The sequence below is a fragment of the Pituophis catenifer genome, unplaced genomic scaffold (genome assembly GCF_029215685.1).
Source record: "Pituophis catenifer annectens isolate HBS135680 unplaced genomic scaffold, rPitCat1.0.hap2 SCAF_7, whole genome shotgun sequence".
Classification (NCBI taxonomy): Eukaryota; Metazoa; Chordata; class Lepidosauria; order Squamata; family Colubridae; genus Pituophis; species Pituophis catenifer.
The window spans coordinates 49,880,994-49,901,016 of NW_027256887.1; the positions used below are offsets into that span (position 1 = coordinate 49,880,994).

The following is a 20,023-nucleotide window of genomic DNA, read 5'->3' on the forward strand; positions in this document are numbered from 1 at the left end:
CAATATTATTTCTAATTTCTTTGTCTGTAAAATAAATCACCACATCTCTAGGCAATTGCCTTTGTTTTGCCAACCAGGAGTTTATTCTATAAATTCTGTCAATCCTGCAAAACACTTCATCAGGTTGAACCTTTAAAATCCCAGCCAGAATTTCAGAAGATATCTTCCTTAAATCATCTCTGTCATCTTCCTGCAAACCTCTCAGTCTAATTGCATATTCTGTAAAATTGTATTGGATCATTAAAACTTCTCTTTCAATCCTCTGTTGTACATTTGTACATTGTACATTTTCTTCATTAACAGACTTTTGATCAGCCTCCATTTTAAGTTTGTCTTCTGAACTATTATCCTGAATGTTTGCCAAATCCTTTTTAATTTTTTGGATCTTGTCATCCAAATTCTCCTCAGTTTCTTTCATTTTAGAGTTAGTATTTGCTTCCAACTGAGTCATAAAGTCTGCTAAGCCTTTAGCTACTTTTAAAATCTTTCAATCCAAAAAGCCAAACTTAGATTTCACCAATTCACCAATTTCTTTGATTTCCAACTTAAATTTTTCAAGTTGCTGATTCACAATCTCATCCCTTCTTACAATCTCCTCAAGAAGAAATTCTATTATATTAAAGTCAGGTTTCTGAGACTGGAGAGTTAAAACTTGTTGATGTAATTTATTAATGGGGGAATCCCCCCCCACTGCCTGTTTGTCTAGTTTTATAAGTCTCAGTGCCATTTTTCCACGCAGACAAAATTTACTGGAAAAGAGAGAGAAAAAAAAAACTTTTTTCCAACCAAGATCAATATCAGATCCTCAAAGAGAAGAAAAAAAAAGAAAAAAAAAACAGAAGTGAGAGTGAGATTTTGCCTCAGTTACAGCCAAAAGTATTCATTCCGCTACTTTGTAATTGAAAACGGAAGGAGTTTCCCTTTCAGCCTCTCTTCAAACCGCAGCAGCAATCGCCATTTTTTAAAAAAACTTTTTTTCCCTTCACTTCACTTCTTAGGCAAAATAGAATAAAAAGAATACTTGCGCTTCAGGATCAGAGGTCCAACTCATATCTTCTTTAATTAATTTATTTGACAGATTTACAGGCTTGCTTTTGCCCCCTAGCTCTGCGTGTAGCAGAGATTTCCCAGAGCCCGGAGCATCGGCTGGGGATACGGGGAGTCTCTTCCGCTCCCTCCCAAAAGTAAATAAAAAACTTTTGGGATTAGGCAGAGGACTCTACCCACCCCAGCCGGCTCTATCTCCGTTTCCTAATGGAAACGGAGTTTTTTCGAGCCGCCATTCCGCTGAAAAAGGCGGCTCTTACAGGCAGTGGGTTCGACGATCCCGAAGGAGCTCTTTCCAATCAGCCTCCATGTTTCCTTTCTCCCCACTTGGAACTGAATCAGATGGATATTTCTTCCAATATTAGTGAAGATAGCAAACAGATAAAAAAATATCTCTGAATCTTTTTAAATTAGGTGAAATAAAGCAAGCTTGGCCTAGGAAGGAAGAGATTGTTGTGTAAAAGGGCTTTGGGCTCTAGGTAAAATTCTTGGCTCAGAATTTATAGACACATTCTGTTGTTTCATCCTAAGGGTGTGTATGCTGTACCTGGTTTTGTTTACGTGATTTAACAACTGGACACTGTTGATTCCTGCATAGATGTCCCATAATAAAAGATGGATTAATTTCTTGAAATGCTTGCATAGTTATATTGCAATAGTTGAAGCACTGCTTCCAAATGCAAATATTTTTTTGTTCTCTTATTATTCAGAGGCAATAAACAAAAAGAAATTAAGCAATTGTATTATTACTCAGAATGTTCCACCTAAAGAACTTTTTATTTTATATTTACTTATTCATATCCCAACACTGTCATTTTTATAAATAACTCAAGGCAGCAAACATGTAGTCAGTAAATAACTCAAGGCAGCAAACAGGCAGTCAGTGACTAACAACCACAATTGGGACCAGAACATCTGTTACTGAAACAGTCATTAAATGAGTTGCACCCAATTTTACAATCATTTATGCTATGGTTAACTGTATCACAGTTAAGTAAATCCACCTTCTCCCATTGACTTTGTCATAAATTGGCTAAGAAAGTTGCAAATAATGATCACGTAATCTCAGGATGCTGCTGCCATTGTAAATACATGCCAATTGACAAGTGCCTGAATTTTCATGAGATGATCCTGGGAATGCTATGATGGTTGTAAGCACAAGGACTGGTCATAATTCTTTTCAGTGCCATTGTAAATTAGAATGATCATTAAATGAATGGTTCTAAGTCAAGACTATCTGTATCTAATACTGCTTCCTCCTATTTGCCACAATTAGACTGTGAGGTGATTGGGTTGAGAGAGACTGACTAGCCACCTAACTAGCTTTCATGCCCAAGGCAGGACTAGAACCTAGAACTCAGAGTCTCCTGGTTTCTAGTCTGATGTCTTAACCACTAAATCAAGCTGCTTCTGCAAGTCCAAGAACATAGGGCCTTACTTCATACATGCTATATTTGTTCATGTTGTTATATTTTAGATTTAGTACTGTTATACTGACTTAGATCGTGAGAATAACTGTTGTCAAAGCAGAACATCAGAATGCTAGATGTGATGGGTACGTTAACATAGGATTACCTATGTTAACGTACCTATCACATCTAGCATCTAGATTACTAGTCGATATGTATTTTATCTCACTGGACAGCATTCTCTGAGTCTGTTTTCCAAAGCCATGTTAGGCAACTGTAGCTGAAACCTATCTTTCTATATCCTATATAGAATGATATCCCTATATCCCATCATGGCATATAGCATACTGTACTATTTATAGAGACTAAAGTGAAATGAATGACTTGTCTAAAGAAAATCTGAGAGAATTATAGAGAGTAAGAAGATGTTTCCTTTTGGTTTTGGATATACTTCCAATTCAGAATAGGAAAGCTCTGGTGCTAGAACAGGTGTGGATGATGAACAGTCCTGCACCTGGTAGTAACTTCCTTCTAGTGCAAAGGGATGGGGAAAAATTGCAATCACAGCTCTAGCTTCTTCCTATCTATGGAAACAGTAAGGGTGTACTTTTCACACATGGCTTCTCCATTTTGGCTTTTTGTAAAAACATGATCTAGTGCAATACACAGGTGTCAAACTCGTGGCGTCATGTTGCCATATTGCGACGTTTTACCCTTTTGTGGAGCTGGAGTGTGCGTGGCCTGCATCTGATGCATCTGGCCCACAGGCCACCCGTTTTGACACCCCTGGTGTAATATATCATGTGCTGTTGGTGTTCATCTGGGGTTGTATTTACCTACTTTTAAGAACTGCTAAGGATCAGATGATTTTTACTATGTCCTCATACATAAAGCCATGGAACTCAAAGAGGCTCTCTTTTTCACATGACTGTATGTTAAATTACTGCAATTCATTACAGAATTCTTGAGCAAAATATTAGAAAAATGCTTCAGCTAGTACTGTGAAGATTGCTTATGAAATATTTAATAGTATTGACCTACTAGTATGCAGGCATCTGGTTGCTAAAGGTACTACTAAACTATTTATTATAATTTTCAGTGTTGAATGTTATCTATACCTAGATATACATTGCATACACAAAATTTTCCTACCCTGTTCCAACTAGATCCCATTAATCCCATATATTCTTATGTTTTTTAAAAAATAATTCTATTATATTTCTGTAAGCAATTTTTCTCTAAATACGTTTATATGCTCAGGTTTATCATAGTAATAATTACACTATATTTGGCAAACATTTACAAACTCTATTTCTGTATTTTATTAAGTTATGCCAAGAACACTTTGTTCATAGTCAGTTAAAGTGAATTTTTGAATGTATGTATGCAAAAGAAAACAAAGAACAGAGGAAAACGAAGTACAGCAAACTTTAAACTAAACCAAAGACCAATTGTATTGAAAACAGCAATGCAATTCTATGCATGCCCATATAAACTGTGCAGGTAATCCTCAATTTACGACTACAATGAAGCCTAACATTTCTGTTAATGCCCCATTTAATTACCTTTCTTGCCACAATTGTTAAATGAATCACTGTAAATGTTAAGGTAGTGATACAGTTGTTAAGTGAATCTGGCATCCCCATTGATTTTCCTTGTCAGATTGCAAAAGGTGATCACATGACCCTGGGACACTGCAACCATCAAAAATATGAGTCAGTTGCCAAGCATCTGAATTTTGATCATGTGATCATGGTGATGCTGCAACGTTGTAAGTGTGAAAAACGGTCATAAGTCATTTTTTTTCAGTACTAATGTAACTTTGCAAGGTCACTAAATGAACAGTTGTGTGTTGAGGGCTACCTGTATTAAGGCAAAAGGATCTGTTTTTAAGTCACAGTACAAACGCACCACATACATTCAGAAAGTTTAGCTGTATTTCTTAAAAATACAAAGAACATTTTAATATAGTCAGCCTATTCAAATTAAACTTTAAAAGTCCTTGCAAGTAGATTTCCATTTGCAAAAATATTTTCATTATCACTTAACAGACTTTAAAAAGAGCTGACACTACAAAATTTAAAGGCCATAGGGAAAAAAAGTCCATAACCAGTTCATATTATAATTTTTTTGTGTCTATAATTTAAAACAATATGACAAGTTATACTTTTTTCTCAATTTTTTGAAGTAGATATTCCATTTGTAAATTTAGATTTGGTTGTCCTTTTCTAGTCCTTTTACTTAATATTTTGTATGTTTCCATTTTCTTCTGTTTATAAAGTTTTTGAGCTTTCTCTCTTTCTTCTCTTTTTCTTTTGGCTGCCTGAAATAAAAGAACTAGAATCATTAAGACACGTACTTATTTCATTCCTTTAGAGTTATTTCATACTATGCATGCTGCATCAATCTTAGCAACTATATACTGTATATACAAAAAAAGAGCATACATTCTGAATGCTCTTCTCATTTTACTCACAAGACAGAGCATGCAAGTGGACATAAGTTTCTTCTACTGATGAAACATAAGCATATGCTTTTAAGACTATATAAGACATACTCAAGAGATCAGCATTATTGAAATCAGTAAATAACTGCCTAAATAAAACTTAAAACCAAACCAAGATATATAGCCCTAAAACCAATGACTTTATTTAAAAGTTACATACTTCTTTTTTCTCGTTTCGTTCAGTCTTTATTTTTTCATAATCCTCTTTTGCTTTCTGGTTTGAAGTTTTTGCTTTAGGTTTTCTCTGAATCACATTGCTCCTGTGTTAAACAAGAATACTGGCAATTAAAATATACCTTTGGTTAAGCAGAACTATATTCTCTAAGCAGTTGGGAACTTGATTCAATGACTGAAAACTGTGGAATGGATGAATGGCAAAAATCTTTAGATTTTTATTTGCTTCAGCCCAGTACTTTATTTAGTCACTGTAACTTTTTTGTTAACAGCACTAGAAATAATTTTATCATTGGTCTCTGGGGAACAAATGGTGAAGTAAAAATGGCTTGCTAAAAGCAGAGCTAATGATTGTAGAATGAAGAGCCGGCAAATAGATTGGCTCTTTATAATATCTCTTGGGAGCATGAGATTGCTCACGAGTACTCTAGGCAATTGTTTTTTGCAAGGAGACCAAAGACACCAGTCTGTAGCAGGTATCCATGGGTGATGAGGAATCTTGCTCAAACTACGGTTGATGCCTTTTAAAAGGTCACTGGCTTTACATACTTCCTTTTCTAATCACTTTCACAAATTGTTAACTGCTTTCCAATTATTAGGAACTTTTGGATCAACAAATCTGGGTGAATTTTCTCCAAGTCTTAGCACTGGAAGTTTTAAATATAAGTTAAATGACTTTTTTTTCAATAAACAGCAAAGAAATGATTATAACTTTGATTTTGGAAAGTTACAAATAGAATAAGGGTCCAGATAAACTTGAAATAAGATTTTGGAATTACTTATACAAATCTTCTCTGTGGAAAATATTTTTGTTTTAAATTCTTTACAAACAATAGAATGGAATATACTCTAGAAGGATTGTATTAAAGAACAATTACAAATTCAGAATGAAAAAGATTGCTAGGAAATATAAAGTTATTTGATCAAGATTAAAATAGCTGTTGTTCTGCCAACCCTTAATAGACTTTTGCTGAAATCAGAACTGAATGACAAGGCTTTAAAGATTTGTTTATAGGTAAGAGATGGTATATTCGAAAATAAGATCATTTATTTTATTTTAAGAGGCAATGAGTAATTAAAATTGTTTATACTTGTGATGAAGTCAATAATTTATATATTTTTCTTTATTATATTCTTATTTTTCTCTTTATCTCTTATTTGTATTTCTTTTCTGCACTTTCAATTTTGGTTTATTTTATTTTTCAGTTTGTATTATTTTTATTGTTGCAATTGTAATTTTTAATAACATTACTATAAAAAAACCATTTTACTACTAAGAACACTAGCATTCTTACTCTGAAGTTACAGTCTCCTTCTCTTCAAGTATTACTGGTTTATGTTTAAGTTTCTGATGTTTCCGAAGCATTTCCTCTTCAGCTAAGTAAAGATGTTTCAGATGTTCTGGATAATCTTCAGTATACCCAACATTCTTCTGAGGATTCACATGTCTTTCCTTTTTAAGTAACTTTTTGTAGGCACGTTGAATCTTTTGTTTTCTCCAAATGGCAAAGCCTTGACCTAAAAGTATAGGACAAAAAGATTACTTATTTTTAATGAATGTATTTCTTTTATAACATGTATTCACCAATCTGATATTTAAAACTGAAATTCTGTTACTATACCAATCTGTATCTAGTAGTGATTAATTGGTTACAAAGTATACACCTTGAGATGGGACAAGATTCAAGGATTCATATTGCCATACCCCTATATCTGTTCCATCTGTAAATTCAATGTGAGCTAACAAATAGAGCTTTAGCTAAATCAGCAGTCCCAAAATTTCTGGCTCTGCAGACTGGCAGTGGCAGGCAGGGGGAAGGGGATGGTTTTGCTTGCCACTTGTGCAAATGGAGCTTTGTGCACTTGTCCACCTCTTGTACGGCTCAGTACTCAACAGGCTGCGGACTGGGGGTTGGGAACTCCTGGTTAAGTTATATATATATAAAAACTGCTAGTCATATGAAAAAGTAAAGCCCATGTAAAGTTTTTCCTTTAACATATGATAACCAAATCATATTTATTCAAATAGAATATAACTGTCTTCCTCTGTGCCTGTTCTTTCCCTCATTAATTTCCTCATCAGTAAAGTGATTTTTTTTAATGTAGTAGGGATTCTTTGCATGTATGTGTGTGTGTGTGTGAGCGTACATACACTCAGAATTATCTATTTTATGTAACCTTGTGGTTCTTGCTCTTTCTTGGGATGCAAGACATCACCAAATCACTGTAATAGGCAGTGGTGGGTTTCAAATTTTTTTACTACTGGTTCTGTGGGCGTAGCATGGCTTGGTGGGCGTGGCAGGGGAAGGCTACTGTAAAATCTCCATTCTCACCCCACTCCAGGGGAAGGTTACTGCAAAATCCCCATTTCCTCTCAATCAGCTGGGACTCGGGAGGCAGAGAATAGATGGGGGCGGGGCCAGTCAGCATTTTTACTACCGGTTCTCTGAACTGCTCAAAATTAAACCCACCTCTGGTAATAGGCTAGTCTTGTATTAATAAAACGATCTCCCAACTATTGATATTACTTTTTTGCCACAATAATAAAAATACAGAAGCGATATATTCTCTTCCAGTTTAGGCGGTTAGCTTAATCCTAACCCTAACCCTAACCCTAACCCTTAATTTCAGTCTGGCCCGTTTCTGCTTTCTTTTGAGACCAGTCAAGATCGGCTACCTTTGTTACCTAGCTTGGCGCCACGGAAAAAAGTAAGAGAGCAAGAGGCCATACTGCAGAGAAACCATAATATCTTTTCCCCTTTCGCTCGCCCAGCGCGGCGAAGTCCATACCCTCCTGGAGGCTTCCCCTAAACGGACGCGCGTCCCATCGCCGGGGCTGCTTCCGACTCAGACCAGCCGGATCTTTTTCTTTTCCTCCTTTGCTATTGAAGCTTTGAGTCGCTCTATTCTTCCCAACTGGCGCCATCATGCAATCTATTCGATTTTGTCGCACGTTGCCTATGTCATCAATAGGTGTCACCGTCGTCTTTTCAGCCTCAGGGGTATCCGATTGGGAACAACGTAGAAATGGCTTCGCTCGGCACTTGATTCACTTTGCCTGGGAAGAAAGGTGGGGGGGAAGGAGGAGGCGAAAACCAGCCCCATCGATGCTTGAGCTATCGGTACTCCTTCCCAGCGTTTTCTCTTCGGTGATTGGCTCGCCGTTTCTGTGCGGGGCTCACCATGTCGAGGTGTCCTCGGGAGCCCTCGCCGGCCGCCTCCCGAAAGAATCACCCCTTGCCTCCGGAGCCTTCCGCGGAGACAGTAACCGAGCGACTACGGGCAGTCGCAGAGTTCCTCCGGTGGGGACTTCCGCTGTGTCAGATCCACACGGTGGAGTTCTACACCAGGGGGCTCTGGGAGAAGTTCGTAGCTCTCCCTCCCGAGACGGTGCTGGGCGCGCTAAGCGGAGACAGGTTGCAGCATCTCCTCCTGGAAGAGCCGACTCCGCAGCGCCCCTTAGAGGACGTCGCCGGTAAGAGCCACCATCTGGAAAGGCCGCCGACGCTGGCTTTTGAGCTCTTCGAGTAGAACTCTGCCCTCTCCAGCCTCTTGCCGACTGTTGCCGCCACTTTCATCGTTTCTTTCTTCGCCGTCTGGAATCTTGCTTGCTCGGTCGACGAAGATTGGATGAAAATGTTAACTGCTGTCACAACGTTCATCCTTTAGTGCAAGTGTCTCCAACCTTGGCAACTTTAAGACTTGTGGACAAAGCTGGCTGAGGAACTCTGGGAGTTGAAGTCCACAAGTCTTAAAGTTGCCAAGGTTGGAGACCCCTGCTTTAGTGCAGTATTTTTCAACCTTGGCAACTTTAAAAGGCGGGCCTGAATTGCCCTCGTTGCCCAGGTTGAAAAAGATTGCTTTGGCGAACTCGGGAGATTCCCTGGGCAATCTCTCTCCCCCCCCCCATCCTTTTCCTCCCTCTTCCTCAGCCCTTAGACCTGCTTAGTTTCAGTATGCCCTCAGTAATAATTCATACAGTTCCTTTTCCTCAACCCAGAGTGCATTACAAGCTATTCACATAGTACATTGAATAGAATAAGAATAAGAATAAGAATAAGGACTAGACTAGACGAATAGAATAGAATAGAATAGAATAGAATAGAATAGAATAGAATAGAATAATAGGATAGAATAGAATTGAGTAGAGTAGAGTACAGTAGAGTAGAGTACAGTAGAGTAGAGTAGAATAGAATAGAATAGAATAGAATAGAATAGAATAGAATAGAATAGAATAGAATAGAATTCTTTATTGGCCAAGTGTGATTGGACACACAAGGAATTTGTCTTTGGTGTATATGCTCTCAGTGTACATAAGGAGAATAAAATACATTCATCAAAAATAAAAAGATATTTTTATTTCACTTGGTGATGGTCAAGATTACTAATACGCTATCAAATCGTACTAGGAGACAAATAAAAACAATATAAATTGAAAGATACAAGCAACGTGGTTATAGTAATAAGTGGGAAGAGATAGATACTAGTAAGGAAGAGAATAATAATAGTAATACAGTATTAGTACATTATTTGATAGTGTTGTGGGAATTAGTTGTTAAGCAGAGTGATTACATTCGGGGAAAAACTGTCCTTAGTGTGCAGTGCCCTATAGTGTTGTTTTGAGGGTAGAAGTTGAAACAGTTTTATGTCTAGGATGTGGACATTATATGAGTAGATATTTTCACAGCCCACTTTTTGACTTGTGCAGTATACAGGTCCTCAATGGAAGGCAGGTTGGTAGCAATTGTTTTTTCTGATGAAAAACGACGCTTTCTGAGGCAGACTTATGGGCACTGTTGGAGGAAATCTTTGGGCCAGTCGCTTGTTCTCAGTCCTACCCATCTCACATGATTATGGTTGTCGGGAAAATAGGAGGAATCAGCTTTATGTGTCTTGTCTTGAGATGAAAAAAAAATAAAGGGAATACATAAATTAATACACATAAATAAGAGCTAACACTTCATGATACTCTCTCTGCTTTATTTAGCGTATTAGTATTGTTTGCAATTCAGGAACTGATCTTCGGCTCTTCCAAGCTTCTGGAAAGTATTTTGGGTTTTAAATATTACTGAGATTCTTTGAATGGTATTGATAATTTTATTTAATTGATTTAAGTTAATTGTTGAAGCCAACACTTTTTTCTCTTTTTACAGCTGAAAAATAAAACATTTCCACATCATTAAGAGATTATTATCAGTATGGTTCCTAGATTAGATTTCAGTTTTAATCTAGAAGGTGTTATAGATAGTAGGTTTTTGTTGTGTGTTGAATCCAAAAGGAAAAATGGGTTTGGTTTAATTGCAGATTAAGAACAGATGCTTTAGGTTAGCCTATTTCGGGTACCTTGATTAAAAAGTTTTGCTTTGAGATACCCTGTTTCATCCATTATTATAAACTGTTTCCTGTTCTTTCCACACAGATAACTCTGGATTTTACAACATTTTTTGTAAAAATACTCAGAGGCTGATTAATATCCAGGCTTTTGTATTAGCTGCTAAATACTATTCAATGCCAAATCTTGGAGTATGCACCTCATTAGAACAGATACTCAAAGCAATGGACAGAAAACAGCAATCCAGTAAGTTAATGTTATATTGTTTTTAATATCTGCAAAACTTTTTCTTTAAAATTCAGTTATTAGGAGCCATGGTGGCACAGTGGTTAGAATGCACTTTTGCAGGCTAATTCTGCCAATTGTCAGCAATTCAAACCTCATTGGGTCAAGGTTGACTCGACCTTCCATCCTTCTGAGGTCGGTAAAATGAGGACAGAGATTGTTGGACGCAATATGTTGACTCTTCCAAATCAAATCCCGCCTTAGCCATGAGAGTGAGTTGAGTGACTTTGGGCCAGTCATTCTCTCTCAGCCAAACCCACCTCACAGGGTTGTTGTGGAGAAAATAGGAGGAGGAAGGAGTATTAAGTCTTTTTGCCGCCATGAGTTATTCTTTTCAATTTCAAATCTTTATTGTCAGTGCACAACATATGTACAATGAGATTGGTTGAGCTCCCTCAATCAAACAGACAGACAGAATAAGAGCTGTTTCTGAATCACATGGATTTTCAGCTTGTAGTTTCCATATGAAGTAGTTTTAATGCCTGATTAAAGAAACAGTTTTCCTTATTTTGGAAAGAATTTCCTTTTCCCAAAAATATTCAATATTCCCTGAATATTCTTGCTCTAAGCAAGTACAGAAATATTTTGCATATACTTCAAATGGGAGGGAACAATCTCAGCACTTGGATCATTCTGTTTCTTTTGCCTCTGTTTTCTTCCTGGCTCTCCAATGACCTTCCCTTACATAGGACAAAAGGAACAATATGGTATTTATATGAGTTGACATCTGTTTGATTGTTCTAGTATATAAAGGCAAGCGATGATATGTAATTTTATCTCTGGACTGGCTCACAAATAGATTTTAAACATGACATTTGTGAGCCTGCATTATTATTTAAGATCTTTGGAAACTTTTGTCAGAAAGTCAGAATCAGAAACCATTGCATAGCAAATATATTGTAATATTGGTTCAGAGCATTTTTACTTACCAGTATTTATTGGAGCATAGCCATAGTTTGTAAATAAGCTGCACATATAACAATATTTTAGTAATATATGTTTCTCCAAACTCTTAAGCTAAATGTGTATTTCTTTTTGATCAGAGGTAGAAATGAAAACAGATAATTTTATGAATGATAAGAAATCACATGAAGTAAAACTGATGTCCGATTTAGTAGATGGCATTGCAAAATATTATGGCTTAAACCAGGTAAGAATTTTTATTACTTTATCCCTTTGGGGTTGGGTTGAATTCCTTTCAAAGGCTTGGATGTGCTAGAGGAGATGCTATTTCCTGTTGAGGAAGATTATAATATCAAATTAGACTTTGTTCTAGGTTTGCTTTTCTCCATTTAAGAAGCCCAATTAAAGAGTCAGAAGCTAGAAATGGGATATGTTTTTATTAAATGTGAATTGAATTTAGATTAAACTAAAGAAAATTATATTTGGCTTAATTTTCTGTGGTTATGAAGGAAGTTAAGATAAAGAGTAAATATAAGTGTGTTTCTATGTATAGGTTGTCTTCATTTAACAACCACAGTTGGAGCCAGCAGCTTGGTCATTCAGCAGTGTGGTTGCTTATTGAAACCATGACTGTGTGGATGATCTTGCTTCAGCTTTCCTTTGCGTTATAGACCTGCAAAGGTTATAAATGTGAAGATTGATATCAAAGTACCTTTTTCATCATTGTCATAACTGAATGATCACTGTCTGAGGCAGTCACAATTTCTTTAATTTTACTAATTACTGTTTTTGTTTTAATAAACTGTGAAGGGCATCTTTATATTAGATATTTTTTAGTCCTTCTTATAAGAATATGCCAAATGTAAACAGCTTTGATCTGTAAAATGAAGTACACTGTTTATAGCAATAGTAATCTCAAGGGTGCTTTCTAAAAGTTTCTAATTCAGCAAAAGAATTTATACTATCCCTAGCTTTATCTTTCTACTCAGACTGTACAATGGTTGATGATTAGATGATAAAAATTAAACCTCATACAATAGCATTATTTTGCTTTTCTGATTTCTGTGTGAAAGATGGCTGTAATCATCTTTAGCACAATTGGGTAGGTCTGAAATGCACCATAATCCAATCAGCTGATGAGGAAAAACCTTGATAAAAATAATGTTTCATTCTTCTTGTGCATATGCTCTACTGAACATATTACAAATCACATTTAAGAATATCAGCAGAAACCCCAGTTAAAATACGCTTCAAATACAATAGAATATATTTAGGATGTAAGAAAGGTTTGTTAAATCAAAACCATCTTTACCAAGTGGCAAAAAAACCCTCCCTAGAATAAGATCCATTGGGGCTTTACTAGTAAAGTATTTCATAATACAGGTAGTCCTCGACTTACAACAGTTCATTTAGTGACCGTTCGAAGTTACAATGGCATTGAAAAAAATAAATTATGACAGTTTTTCATATTTACGACCATTTCAGCATGCCATGGTCACATGATCAAAATTCAGACATTTGGCAACTGATTCGTTTTTATGATGGTTGCATTGTCCCAGTGTCATAAGATTTCCTTTTTGCAACTTTTTGACAAACAAAGTCAATGGGGAAGCCAGATTCACTCAACAACCTTATTACCAATTTAACTACTGCAATGATTTGCTTAACAAACATGGCAAGAAAAGTTGTAAAGTAGGGCAAAACTCACTTAACAAATGTCTTACTTAGCAACATAAATTCTGAGCTCAATTGTGGTTGTAAATCGAGAACTTCCTGTACTGTGCATGCGGTGGCAGTTCTGAATGTTTAAAGGAGATGGATAATAATTTGTCTTTCTGCAACCAAAAATGAGATTTGATTGTTAAGAAACCTTTTGTAGCATATAGGAGTTGACATTGTCCTTGGTTGGTTCTGCCTATCAATCAAGCAATGACTGATAATTAGTTGTGTACACAAAACATGGCAAGAAATCAGAAGAAAAGTTCTTGAATAATTGCTGTGGTAAAGTAAATTAGAATATTTTGGACATGTGATGCGACACCCAGAAAAATATGGCATACTTCATGTACTCCTCCAGGGAAAGATTGAAGGCAAATGAGGTCCAGGCAGAAGAAAAACCTCATGGCTTCAAAATCTAAGGAACTGGTTTGGACAAAACTCAGCAGCACTTTTTCATGCGGCTGTTGATAAAAATAGGATCGCTAACATGATCGCCAATGTCCAATGACGGATATGGCACAAGAAGAAGAAGAAGAAAGGAAATGCCTCTAGACCTAGGCCTAATAATGTGCAGTCATAGCAGGCTAAGAAGCATAAAGCTCATTTTAATATATAAGATCTATAGAAAGAACGGAGAAAATATTTGGCTTCAGTGAATCCAATCATATCCAGAGATTATTTATATAGCCTGGAATTGGGGTAGAACAAACCGCATGTCAATATGATGCATATCAGCTTGCTCCATTCTAAAGGTCAGCTCATGATAGGCCATGGAAATGCTAAGGAGCTGTTAGTCATCTCATATTTCACAAATTGTCAGCTCTGACATGTTTCTCATCTACATCTCAGTCATGCCTAGTATGTTTGAATTTGTAAAAATGCTTTATTAACAGGCTTCTTGTTGACCAATCCACAGAAATTTTTAACAATAAAAGCAAATATACATGTCCCATTGTGCCTATTACAGGAAAAAAGAAATAGTCTGCAATAAAATTTTATGTTGCTTTTTTTGCTCTGAAATTGATCAATACTTTAATCACTTTTAAGAACTGAATGTAGCAAAAATATACACAATTACTGTTGGCACCTATGTCATAAAGTTTATTTTGTCTCTGTTGGAGATAATAATATTTTTGGTAGATTTTACCTATTTTAACAAGAAAGTACTTGTTAAAAGGCATATGGGTTTTCTCTCTTTTCTAAGCCCTTTGTTTCTAAGATAAAACTTCAGTAGGGCTACTAGATTTGGACCACAAAACTAGATTTTTAAAAAATCAAAAATTTGACCAGGAGGTCACAAACTCAGTATATTCCACCTCTGTCCCACATGTTTAACAGAAAATTGCCTTTATTAATTTGCAAAACTTTAAAAGTGAACGGGCCAATCTGACCTTAGGAACAAGCTGTAACAGAGGGCTGGGACAGTTATCAAGGCCAGTTTTAAACTTTTACCTCTCTAGCTGCACACTGGAATTGCATTTTGACTATGCTTTTTGAGGGGAGGGGCTCATGTACAGAATGGGCAGATTCCAGTTGGAGAAGATGATTCTGCAGATAAAAATTCAAATCATAAAATACTTAACCAGCACTTTGATACGTACCCAGAAATTTATTTTTGGCCAGTGCAGTGTCTACAATACAGGTGATAATCTGCCTGAAACAGCTCTTACTTACTGAATTGGCTTTTGCATTTTGCATTAATTTTAATTTTTGAATACCTTGCTGAAGCAGTCCCAAGTAAAATGCATTGCAGCAATCCAAACATGAGATAAAAAGAGCATCCAATGATAGTCACCAAAAGTGGGGAAAGATTTTCCTAGCCACACTTTTAGCTTGCTGTTCAAGAAGGAAGTCTTGAGTTCAGAAGAACCTTCAGGTTACAAATCTGCTTCTTCAGAGGGAGAGAGATCCCATCTAAAGGAAGAGAAAGATGGTTTTGTGATAAAAGAAAAACAATTCATCTTGTTGGGATTATTTTTTATTTCATCCAGTAACTCATAGCCTCCTAGGTCAGGTAGTGGAAAAATTCAATTGAGTATCATCATCCTGCTGATGATTACCTATCCCTAATTGATGGATGATCTCTTCCTATGGTTTTATATAAATATTAAAATCATGGAATGAAAACTCATCTGTCAGAGTGACCAGAAGCTCAGTCTCCTTGCTGATGCAAGGAGCACTGATGCAACAAGAAATGGAACTACTATAACATAAGTACCTTTAATGTCCAATATCTGTGATCAGTCCAGAAGAATACTCTATTCATCTCATGTTGCAAGTCTTCCACAAAAATGATCAACAGAGTTTTTGACCCATGCCCAGATATGAAGCCTGACTTGGCTTCCATTTTTCACCATTGACTATCATTTCCCGTGGTCAGATAAACAAGATTCTGTAGTTTATGTTGCTGGCTTGTTCCCATAAAATGCAAAAAAGGATTAAAAATATGAATGCAGGGGGCTTATTTATAGTTTATTAATATAAAGTCTTATCATCCAAACCAGGGGTGGGTTCTAAACTTTTTTACTACCGGTTCTGTGGGCGTGGTTTATTTTGTGGGTGTGGCTTGATGGTCAATTGACAATTATTTAGGATTTAGCAGGCTTTTAACTGCTTGCAGACCTGTACCGATCCCATTTATTTTTGCAGGCACTTATCTACTCATGTATTTTTGTAGGCATTGGTCTACCCATTTATTTTTGCAGGCACTGATCTACTCATGTATTTTTGCAGGCACTGGTCTACTCATGTATTTTTGCAGGCACTGGTCTACTCATGTATTTTTGCAGGGACTGGTCTACTCATTTGTTTTCTTTTAACACTGATCAGCTGTAGGGTGGCCCTTTGAAGCCCCCGCAAGAGTTTAAACAGTTTTTTTCTCTCTAGCCATCAGCTGGGATTCAGGAGGCAGCAATAGATTGGGGGTGGGGCAAATAAAAGGTAAGAATAACGCGGGGGGGTGGGGGGGCAGAACTGGTTCGGTGACGTCATATTTTCACCGCTACCGGCTCGGCGGAACTGGGAGGAACCCACCACTGATCCAAATATTGCCATCTGTTAAAAGTAACTGCACTTTTTTTTCTTATAATTTTCAGGATAAATTTATGCTAAGTTTTAGAAGGGGTATCTGCTACTTTTAAAAAATTCTTATTATTTACATTCTAGGTAATTGATCTGGGTTCTGGAAAAGGTTACCTGAGCTCTTTCTTGTCATTGCAATATAATCTAAAGGTTTATGGAATTGATTCTTCAAACACAAACACCCATGGAGCTAATGAAAGAAACAGGAAATTAAAAAAACACTGGACAGCCTATCAAAGACGTGCAGAAGCAAATGTCAGAGATCCGACATTGAAAGAAACCAAGAAAAGTGCAGAACAAGATAAGGAAAAATATAACGCAAACACTAGTAAAAAGTGGTTAAGAACTAATAAAAGTCTACAGAACCAGGTCCAAGTGGCTGTTTCAGATGCTCTTGGTATTGAATCAGCTGAAATTAGCCCAGATCCTAATACAAGCATTACTAAAAATCAGTATGAACTCAAGCCTGAGGTTCGGGTACAACTCATTGAGAACAATATACCAGAAAACGTATTTCTAGATATTCTGCCTACTGATGCTGTAGAAGTGGATTGTTCATCCAGACGTAATTGCAGAGAGCTCTGTGAAGAAGAGAAAGAACAAAGGAAGGTGGCCTCTTTGAAAGCCAAAGCCAGCCGGTCAAAGGAGACCAACATTTATTTTCCGTTGACATCGTTCATAACTGCAGAAACAGAGCTACGTGATATTGTTGGAGATCTGGAGGTTATTTATTCTTGTTTCAACTTTTTAATCTGATTTTGGAGTCTGAATTGAATTAAGACTGCTTTTCTGTAAGAGTTTAGAGGATACAAGATAAAATGTATTTACAGGAATACCATTGTTCCTAAAAAGTGGCATAGTAAACTTGCATTTATATATAACGTTACAATTACATTACTATATTATATGCTATATGTGTTATAACAATTGGGCACTTGAGACAATTTGAAGTTATGACAGAATTCCCAAAATGTACTTACAACCCAGTTCTGATGCTGGCACTCCCTCCCCATCCCTGCAGTCACATAATTGCATTTTGGGCACTTGGTAACCAGCTCAGTTACAATATTCCATGTTCATGTGATGTGATTTACATTTTTTACCAGAAAGTTCATACAAATTTTAATTATTTCATATTAATAACAATTGTAGCACAATATACACAATGTATACACAATTAAATCTTGTATAGATTATTCTAATTTAATTATGAAGTAGGGGGAGGGAGACAATGGGAAGAGGTAATGCTTGAATGCAATTCAATTTATCAATTTATCATGACAAAAAAAATTTGCAAATTAAGATATGTAATCAAACAATGAACATAACAAACAAATTTTACCAGTGCTGTGTTTGCAAAAATTGTATATAGCAAATCCCTTGCTTCAGATTCTTGCATTTTAGATATATTGTGAAGTCAGTTTAACAACATTTGGAAAGATGATTACAAAATCAAGAAATACATTACCACCTAATTAATAGAACTCAACAGATTATAGCTAGTTCCTCTCTGCCAGCTAAAACCTTTTATCATCAGGAGGAGAACTTTTTGTTCTATCACATTCTTCCATGCTATATGCTAATCTAACAGTTTTAGATTATCAAATTTTAGTATGTAAAGCATGCATTTAAGATGGAGTGAATCTGCATATCAAAAGTAATACAGGCAGTCCTCATTTAGCAATTACAATGGGAACTGGTATGTCTGTTGTTAAATGAAGGTTGATAAATTGTAAACATGACTGTGACTGTACTTTCCTTTTTCTCATTCCCTGGCCTTTTAGAACACTCACCCCAGCAAGGAAGGAAATTATTGTTTGTATTTGCATTCATTGGAGAAAAAGGAAATTCAAAAGAGTCAGACACACAAATGAGAAATACATATCAAAAGCTTTGTGGGTCTGGAAGCTATAAGTATGCTATGCAAATAGCCTGGTGTATACCCCATTGTGTGCCTGCTTATTCTCTTGTAATCCCTTCCTCTTCAATCTCTGCTCCACAAGTGATAGGGAAGAGAAAAACAGGTCAGGAACAGGAGAAATCACCCCCCCCTCCACTTTTTAAAGCAATCTCTCTGTTCGATATGGTGGTGGTGGGGAGGAAAGAGTGGTTTCTATAGGCAGACTTTCCTAATTCAGACTTCTTCCAAATTCTGCTGTTATCTTGTCAACAGACCATCTTCCCATTACTATGGTAGAGGATTGCCCGGATGAGAGAGAAATGAATAGAAATATAACTCGCCTTAACCTCAAGGAACTAGAATTTTTCTAGATTTCATAATTTACTGATCTCAGTCCAAGATTGTTATGATGTGTACAATGATAATTATTAGCATATGTGCTCATCTAACTCTCATATCCTGGTTTGAATTGTGTTTTGTTTCCTAGGACTGTATACTTGTGGGTCTGCATACCTGTGGTGATCTTGCTCCAAGCACATTGAAACTGTTTAATGCTGTGCCTGAAATCAAGGCAGTTTGCAGTGTGGGTTGTTGCTACCATTTGCTTTCAGAGGAACATGAAATGCATGAAGGTAAGTCTTTAAGGGCGTATGGAATTAATAAATGCTTATCATTTTTCCTGTCATTGAATCATTTTTGCTGTTTTTAATTATGCTCTGTGGAGAAGTCACTTCTGAATGCCCTGTGGTTTTCCTGTTTGGGATTCTTTTTTCAGTTTTGTAATGGTTATAGGCTTATTAATGCAAAACACTTTATGTGGCCCCGGGGACATCTGTTTTTACTTCACCTCAGTAAAAAAATGTGTTTGTTCATGATTATTACAATTCCATCCTCTTACAGAATGAATGCCCTTGGCAATATATAGAGAACAACCTCAGGGTAATACATTATATGGTAACTTATGCATATATATTTCTGGAAACGTTGCTGCTTACAAAATTTCCTTTATAAAACAATTCAACTTCAGAATGTGACATTTTAAAGAGTAGTAGACTATTATAGTTGCAAATATCTCATCCAAACTGGCTTAAAATTATCAGTGGTCAACATAGATGAAAAGGCATGTACAGAGGTTTAAAAGGTTCAGAGATAATAGTGTGTGTGTGTGTGTGTGTGTGTGTGTGTGTGTGTGTGTGTGTATGTATGTATATATATATATATACCCACATTTCAGAAAGTACAGAAAATTTTGGGAATATATATATTTTGGAATACATTTTTTCATGTTTTTCTGTGGTGTAAAATACGAAAAATTCAAAATGTCCACATTTTCTAGTTGAAAGGATCTGGAGGAGACACCTCTTTCTGGATCTAGAGAATGCTACAAACAGCTGAGAACAGGTAGCCCCACAAACAAACTGGCCACATACCATGGTGGGTTTTATAGGTGACAATCTGCACCTTAATTCCACCCAAAAGACAATGGAAAGTAATAAAGGAGTATTTGGACTGAGGAGTCCTCAGTCCTCTCTGAGCTTGGTTGTTTTGTTACAGACATTTCACTACCCAAACTAGGTAATGTCATGAGTGCTAGTCACCAAGGACACCTCACAATGAGAATAGTGCAGCTCATAGAGCACAGGTGTAATATGAGCACATTGAGGTAT

The 20,023-nt window shown here is 36.4% G+C and overlaps 2 protein-coding genes across 2 annotated transcripts in view; one reads left to right on the forward strand and one right to left on the reverse strand.

The window, feature by feature from the left end:
- Positions 1-3,754: 3,754 nt before the first annotated feature.
- Positions 3,755-8,413, reverse strand: CCDC59 (coiled-coil domain containing 59). Its single transcript, XM_070947353.1, has 4 exons — positions 7,927-8,413; positions 6,432-6,654; positions 5,123-5,222; positions 3,755-4,779 (listed from the first exon to the last, which is right to left on the reverse strand). Exons 1-4 carry the CDS (start codon positions 8,063-8,065, stop codon positions 4,618-4,620), a joined length of 624 nt encoding a protein of 207 aa, XP_070803454.1. The 5' UTR covers positions 8,066-8,413; the 3' UTR covers positions 3,755-4,617.
- Positions 8,289-20,023, forward strand: part of METTL25 (methyltransferase like 25) — a 30,917-nt gene continuing 19,182 nt past the window's right edge. Inside the window, exons 1-5 of the mRNA XM_070947352.1 lie at positions 8,289-8,611; positions 10,556-10,714; positions 11,797-11,903; positions 16,541-17,179; positions 18,844-18,988. Coding sequence (XP_070803453.1) covers positions 8,320-8,611; positions 10,556-10,714; positions 11,797-11,903; positions 16,541-17,179; positions 18,844-18,988 — 1,342 coding nt within the window. The 5' untranslated portion in view covers positions 8,289-8,319. The remainder of the gene's footprint in view (positions 8,612-10,555; positions 10,715-11,796; positions 11,904-16,540; positions 17,180-18,843; positions 18,989-20,023) is intronic.

Coding starts and splice junctions, on each gene's coding strand:
- CCDC59 (XM_070947353.1), bottom strand. CDS start 8,065: ATGATGGCGCCAGTTGGGAAGAATAGAGCGACTCAAAGCTTCAATAGC. Junction 6,655..7,926: donor TAGGGGAAGCCTCCAGGAGG/GTATGGACTTCG, acceptor CTATACTTTTAG/GTCAAGGCTTTGCCATTTGG. Junction 4,780..5,122: donor AACGAAACGAGAAAAAAGAA/GTATGTAACTTT, acceptor CTTTTATTTCAG/GCAGCCAAAAGAAAAAGAGA.